This window comes from Phalaenopsis equestris, unplaced genomic scaffold (assembly GCF_001263595.1).
Source record: "Phalaenopsis equestris unplaced genomic scaffold, ASM126359v1 Scaffold000716, whole genome shotgun sequence".
In the NCBI taxonomy this organism is placed as follows: Eukaryota; Viridiplantae; Streptophyta; class Magnoliopsida; order Asparagales; family Orchidaceae; genus Phalaenopsis; species Phalaenopsis equestris.
The window spans coordinates 92,714-99,172 of record NW_018165156.1 but is presented as its reverse complement, the minus strand read 5'-3'; the positions used below and the strand labels follow the sequence as shown (position 1 = coordinate 99,172).

At 35.8% G+C, this 6,459-nt stretch overlaps 1 protein-coding gene across 4 annotated transcripts; it reads right to left on the bottom strand.

Moving 5' to 3' along the window:
* Window positions 1–961: 961 nt before the first annotated feature.
* On the bottom strand, window positions 962–5,088 carry LOC110030429 (NAC domain-containing protein 74-like). Of its 4 annotated transcripts, none has more exons than XM_020733139.1 (5): window positions 4,903–5,088; window positions 3,496–3,673; window positions 2,887–3,164; window positions 2,420–2,701; window positions 962–1,753 (listed from the first exon to the last, which is right to left on the bottom strand). In XM_020733139.1, exons 2-5 carry the CDS (start codon window positions 3,659–3,661, stop codon window positions 1,163–1,165), a joined length of 1,317 nt encoding a protein of 438 aa, XP_020588798.1. In that variant the 5' UTR covers window positions 3,662–3,673; window positions 4,903–5,088; the 3' UTR covers window positions 962–1,162. The 4 variants fall into 4 exon arrangements, with proteins under 4 accessions (XP_020588798.1, XP_020588800.1, XP_020588799.1 ...); XM_020733141.1 differs by lacking the exon at window positions 4,903–5,088 and adding an exon at window positions 4,608–4,861; XM_020733140.1 differs by lacking the exon at window positions 4,903–5,088 and adding an exon at window positions 4,576–4,654.
* Between the last annotated feature and the right edge of the window lie 1,371 nt (window positions 5,089–6,459).

The following is a 6,459-nucleotide window of genomic DNA, read 5'->3' as shown; positions in this document are numbered from 1 at the left end:
GTAACTCACTTTTTAAAAGTTAAAATATTGCTATTTTAGATGGGATATGATATATCTGGGTTGTCTAAATGTAAAAAAGTGAAGTTTTAGTGTTAGATATGTAAATGCATAAGAATGGATGGTATGCATGTAAATGCTCGTATGGCATCAACCTCTAACTTAGATTTTTTGACATCTAGATGTCAGAAAATAAAATAAGTAAAAAAATAATAATTATCATTGATCTTCCTAGATAACATTATGTTGTTGAAGTAAGATGACATTGAGTTAAATAAATTATAATTTGATAAATTTCTCTATGATTGTTTTAGGTGATTAGATTATCTCCTACAAAAAATAAACTCTGTATAGTTTATTTTTTATCAACAATATGCTCGGTATAGAAGACCATCAGAGGATTTGAATAGTGAAGGGGTTAACATCTCTTGCAATAGCCTTCATGCTGTATTTGAGAATGTGAAGCATGGCAATTGGCATCTCAAGGCATTCGTTTTGGGCATTGCATGTATCGACTCATATCCCCAACTAAAAAAGAGATATATGATTGTATAGTTGTCACATAATTTCTTTTTTTTTTACAGCTAAACTTTGATTTTTTGGTGTGTCAATTCGTTGGCACTTTAAATCCTATCTATTTATAATCTCGTCACACTTTTAGAATTTAGAATTATTGAATTTGAAATTCATAGTTTGAATTGGCTTTTGTAAGCTATTTAAAATGTCTTTTGCATTTGGTCAGCCGCTCGTCGGCAAATGGTGAGTTGACATCACATTCGCTCAATAAAATCAATACTAAATAAAAAAAAGTGATGTTTTCTCACCATCTCCCTCCATATCTCACTTGAATTTATATGCAAACTCACATAAAATATGTGCTGAAAACAAGTTACGATAATTCAAATCATGATCTCAAGATGCAAATATTAAAAAACAGCAACAACAAATGATCACATAGATCTACAAAGCTGAAAATAACCAAATTATTCATCAAAATCATGATGATGACAACATCATTAAATACATTAATTACACAAATAACAACCCCCCTCCACCTCCTAATAAAACAGGGAGGAACAACAAAACATTCAAATCCATATTGCTTGTACAAAACCAGAAAACATCTATGTCAAGAAACTATATGTAAAGGACATAAAATATTAAGTCAAACGAAAGGAATCTCCAATTCAAGAGCACTCAAGCTCCCCGATGTACGAAAGAAATCACGAAGAAGAAAGTAGATGATGATCAAACATGCAACTCCAATCATGCAAGCGCACAAAAGACTGTAGTCCATGCCGGCTTTGATTCTCACACATTTCTGTTTTGATTCTTTGACTAATATCTGGTCGCTGAGTTCCAACATTGTTGGAAGCTTAAGAATGCTATTTGACCTTATGCAGCGGTCAGCCTGTGCGCATTCGATGGTCTCTTTAAGAGATGAGATATTCCTTGATTCCATCTTGCTGGTATGAGCAAGCATGATGCGGTAGGGGAAATTTACGGCTGGCGGTTCTTCGCGGCGCTCTCTTATTTGTATGAAGTTTGAGTTTTGTGAAAGATCTGGCGTCTCGTTTCTGAAATCTTCAATGGCAGAGTTGGTTTCCTGGTTGACGGGATGGGCTGCAAGCGATTGTGTGATCTCGGGTATAGCGTTGAAGTCATCGCCTAGGATGCCCAAAATTTCTTCTGAGAGGATACCATACTCCAATGGCTCATTCGTTGGAGTCGGAGTAGTGCAAGCAATGTCGGACATCTGATGACATGAGTTAGGGAAAAGTTAACAGATCCGCGAGTGAAACATGGATGATGAGCTAAAACAGGGAGGGGAACACCTAAACAAACATTGAAACCCCCGACAAACACGATTCAATCTCCAGGAATTAGGCTCTATATCAACCTTTCTTGAAATTCAATTCCAACATACACCACAAATGTACCTCCTACATTAAACATGTTACATCTTGGACACTCCACAAAACATAAATGCAAAAACTGTAAACCAGTCTCCAAGCCAACTCTAAGCAAACACCCTACAGTTCCATTTGGTTAGGCTTATGATTGCCAAATTTATGTATAATAAAGGATTAAATTAGTAAATTTTTGTAGATGTAATTTTGTTATAACATGCATTTTTCTATATACTATCATATGTGTCGCATTATGTCATTGAAGAGTGAAATACACCGGGAAAAAAAGGGGTGAAAGGCACATGTTACAACTGGATTAAGAGTCTAGGCATATCTGTAGTTCTTTCATTGGTTGTATAGAAGAAAGAAGATCAGTAAAGCAGCACAGATCAATGCATTTTTCAATATATTCTCTTAAGCCTCGCATTAGGTCCTTGGAGAGTGAAATACGCCAAAAGAAAAAAAGGGTGAAAGGCACATGCTTTACAACTTTGTTAAGAGTCTGGCCATACCTGTAGTTCTTTCGTTGGTCGCACGGGAGAAGAAAGATCATTAAGGCAGCAGAAGTCAAGGGATCCATCAAAGTTGGGATCTAACAGCTCATTGAGCCATGATTCCAGCGCTTCTGCACTCTCAGGTGAGCTAGACTCATCATGTCTAATTCCCTGGTTCTGCAATGAATCCACGCCTTCTGCAACTTTTAGACCATCAATCTCTTCAGACTGGGCAGAGACTTTCTCTCCTTCAACTTCAAAGCCGTCCCTTTTCGTGACACGGCAGAGGACATAGGAATCCTGCAACAAAATATAGAAGAGTCGATAAAAGAGAGCTCCACAGTTCAAGCAAAGCGATCCAAAATGGCACAAAAAAATGTAGCTTTTATTTAGGTAAATCTTCAACTAATACCAAATAGCCAAAGCTTCCATATATAACAAGACGCAGGCCTATTACTATCAGGAAAAGAATAGAGGTAGATGACCTTGATTCCTGGAGTTCTCTTGCACTCTTTTTCGTCCATGCAGTATTCATGCATGATCCAATCCGTGCGCTTTCCACGGGGCGGCCTTCCTTTATGGAAAACTAACGTCTTCTTGGTTCCTATAACCCGATTCTGGAATCTGATGCTTCGATCCTTACCGGTAGACTTCCAATAGCCTGCTACCGTGGCTCGATTCGAGCGTGTGCCGTTGGGGTACTTCCTATCACGAGAGGTGAAGAAGTGCCACCTGCTGTCTTTGGTGAGGATCTGACAACATGCTGCAGGTAAAATAAAACATATAAGGGATATTTACCTACATAGCGCACAATTTTAATGTATTTTCATGTCTCACACCAAACTTTCATATTTACACACAGCACTTAAATCTTAAATATCACATCAAAATTAGCACTTGTAACATTTCTTAAAACTGAAATACACATTTTTCAGGCACAAGTTTAAAGCATCACAGTGTTATGAAAGTAAATATGAAACATATTAAAAAAATGTCAATTTGAAACTTTAGCTGTGACATATAAATAAAATTATAAAAGACAAGGTTCCATGCAATTACCCAGAGCAAGATCATAACATTAGCAGACTAACTACCTGGTAAATCCCAAGGCTCACACTTGCATATGTCCAACTCTGGTATCACTTCATAGTCAATCTTTTGGCCTGAGTTTTTCATCTTAAGATAGTGTGATATAAGCTCTACATCTGTTGGATGAAAGCCAAACCCAAGTGGTAGAGAAATCGCCTTTAAAACATCCATTTTACCAGAACTCTGCAAATAAATACTTATGAGAAATGCTGCGCACACAGCACAAACCTAACAATCAATCCAAATTGTACGCGTAGACATGGATTTGTTATTTTCTCAAGGTATGAGCTTGAGTTCAACAAAGAAAACTTTGGAAAGAAATAGAAATATCTTCAGCAGATTATATGTGTTCCATATAAAAATGAACTAGCTGAATCAAAAATCGGGGCATTTACATACATAGTATTACATATCTCACATCTAGACTTTCATATTTACACACATATCACTCATATCACTCAAATATTTATTTAATATCACATAAAAAATAGCAGTATGATCACTTTTTTAAAAGTGAAATGCACATTTTCTTGCAGAGGTTTAAAGGACCAAGGTGTTATGTTTGTAAATATGAATGTTTAGGCGCCTGACTTGTATAATGTGTGCTATGCAAAATTACCCTTAAAAATATATGTGATAAAGATAGATCTGATAACATAAGAACTATAACATTGGATCTCAATAAAAGTAAGCTGGAACATGCAGGTTGGGTCAAATATAGCAAATCCAAAAGGCACGTGAGTCTTCAGCAAGACCACCAAGCACTCATCTCTATATTAAAAATAATAATAATAATTGGACCAGCGTCAAATATTTACACTTGTTCTAATGCATTCATCTTCCTTGCTAATTGAAGTCATCGTATTAGATCTCAATAGCTCAACACCATTACAGAATATGAAGTGAGGAATTCAGCTTCGGTAACATAAATTCAGCACAAGCCTAAAAGTTCAACATATCTTTCTTAATGTCGCAAAGAATCGTCCAATGTTTAATGATCCAATAGGATCATAATATTCGTATCACTTCAACCTTATGGGATGAAACTTTCATATCAAAATTCCTACTGAAACACGAGAAATTACCGCCTGGAGAATATCAAGCCTAAAGATATTACTTTGTTAGGGTTTAAGAAGCCAGCCCTAAAAATTTCACAAACAACAGAGCCTCGGACATAACTTCTGCTGCTGCAAACAAACAAAAAAAAAAAAAATCACCAATCAATTCTTCAAACAAGTTCCAGAACCTCTGAAGGCTGGATTTGGAAGCTGAGCAAATTTTGAAAACCAATCAAAACAAAATAAATGAGGAAAACTGTGTCGATAGCAATCCGACGAACGGTACGAACTCCGATTGCACGCAGAAAACGAAAAAGAAGTGCTCGATTCAAGGAAAACGAAGATGAAATCCACCTGAAGAGAAGAAGCCGCAGCAGCGACTGTGAAATTCTGATCGGGAGAAGAAGAAGAGTTCGAAGACTATGATTCCAACGAAGCGTGGTTCTAAACTCCAATTGGTGGCTGCTCCATAAGTGCGTGAGGTTAAGAATTTAGCTTCGCCGCTACGCCACCCCACTTGGGAAAAAATTCGCGTATATAAGAGCTTAGACAATCTGCTGATCGCCGGCTAAATCGGATAGATTTGTGTGTTTTGATAACAGTTAATTTTGAATAAATAATCAATATATGTGTGTTCCATTTTAATTTTGTAGAGTCATTCATATCTTCATTTCGACAAATAAATGTTGTTTGTTCGCTAATCATAAATCCTCACCGGAAAAATACACTAAATTAACATATTAGGAGGTTATAATTGCATTATACTCCTTTAAATAGTTTACAGGGAGTATATTAGGAGGTTATAATTGCATTATACCCCTGTAATCTCCCTGCAACCTACTTGTATATGAAAATAGAAGCGTGAAATTTACTAGAAGGTACAAATAGATTACAATGAGGTTACAGGGGGTATAACGCGGTTATAACCTCCCAACATCCTCCCGTACGCCTACGCAGCTCTACGTACGTCTTATGTACTCAAAATTTTTCCCCCCCGGTTGGGTCCTGTTACCCACTTACAGTGTCCTCCCTTCAATTTTTTTTTTGTATTTACCACCCCCTTTGCATCAAGATTTTGAATAAATAATCAATATATTTGTGTTTCATTTTAATTTTGTAGAGTCATTCATAACTTTATTTCGACAAACAAATGTTGTTTGTTTGCTAATCATAAATTCTCACCGAAAAAATACACTAAATTAACATATTAGGAGGTTATAATTGCATTATACTCCTGTAAATAGTTTACAGCGAGTATATTAGGAGGTTATAATTGCATTATACCTCTGTAATCTCCCTGCAACCTACCTGTATATGAAAATAGAAGCGTGAAATTTACTAGAAGGTACAAGTAGATTACAATGAGGTTACAGGGGGTATAACACGGTTATAACCTCCCAACATCCTCACGTACGCATACGCAGCTCTATGTACGTCTTATGTACTCAAAATTTTTTCCCCCCGGTTGGGTCCTGTTACCCACTTATTTTTTTTTTGTATTTACCACCCCCTTTGCATCAACTGATTTACTTTATTCTTTAAATATTAAAATGATGGTATTTGTGATGTGATAAAAAAAATTGGATGGTATAAATATAAATATATCAAAATAGATAATATTAGATCATAAATTGTTCTTTGTGAACACGTCGCGAGAGTTTAGGATTGAGTAAATGAAAGAAGAGAGAAATAGAGTATATCAAGTGAGGAGTTTCCTGTAAATAGAGTCGTAAATGTCATTTAGTTTGTATTTTTTGCCTCTTATATATGAAAAATTATTGCATAAATTCAACGTATGTAAAACTGCATGGGGTTGCCCAATTAAAACTCCTCATATCCCAAAAAGTGTATGATAGTGGGCCCAATTTTAAAAATTAAAAATTTTTTAAAATTAATATTAATTAGGTGACG

Excerpts from the sequence above, each read along its gene's own strand:
- LOC110030429 (XM_020733139.1), bottom strand. The coding sequence starts at position 3,661 with ATGGATGTTTTAAAGGCGATTTCTCTACCACTTGGGTTTGGCTTTCAT. Across the intron at positions 3,165-3,495 it reads TGAGCCTTGGGATTTACCAG|CATGTTGTCAGATCCTCACC; the intron begins GTAGTTAGTCTG and ends TTTTACCTGCAG. Across the intron at positions 2,702-2,886 it reads AGAGAACTCCAGGAATCAAG|GATTCCTATGTCCTCTGCCG; the intron begins GTCATCTACCTC and ends ATTTTGTTGCAG.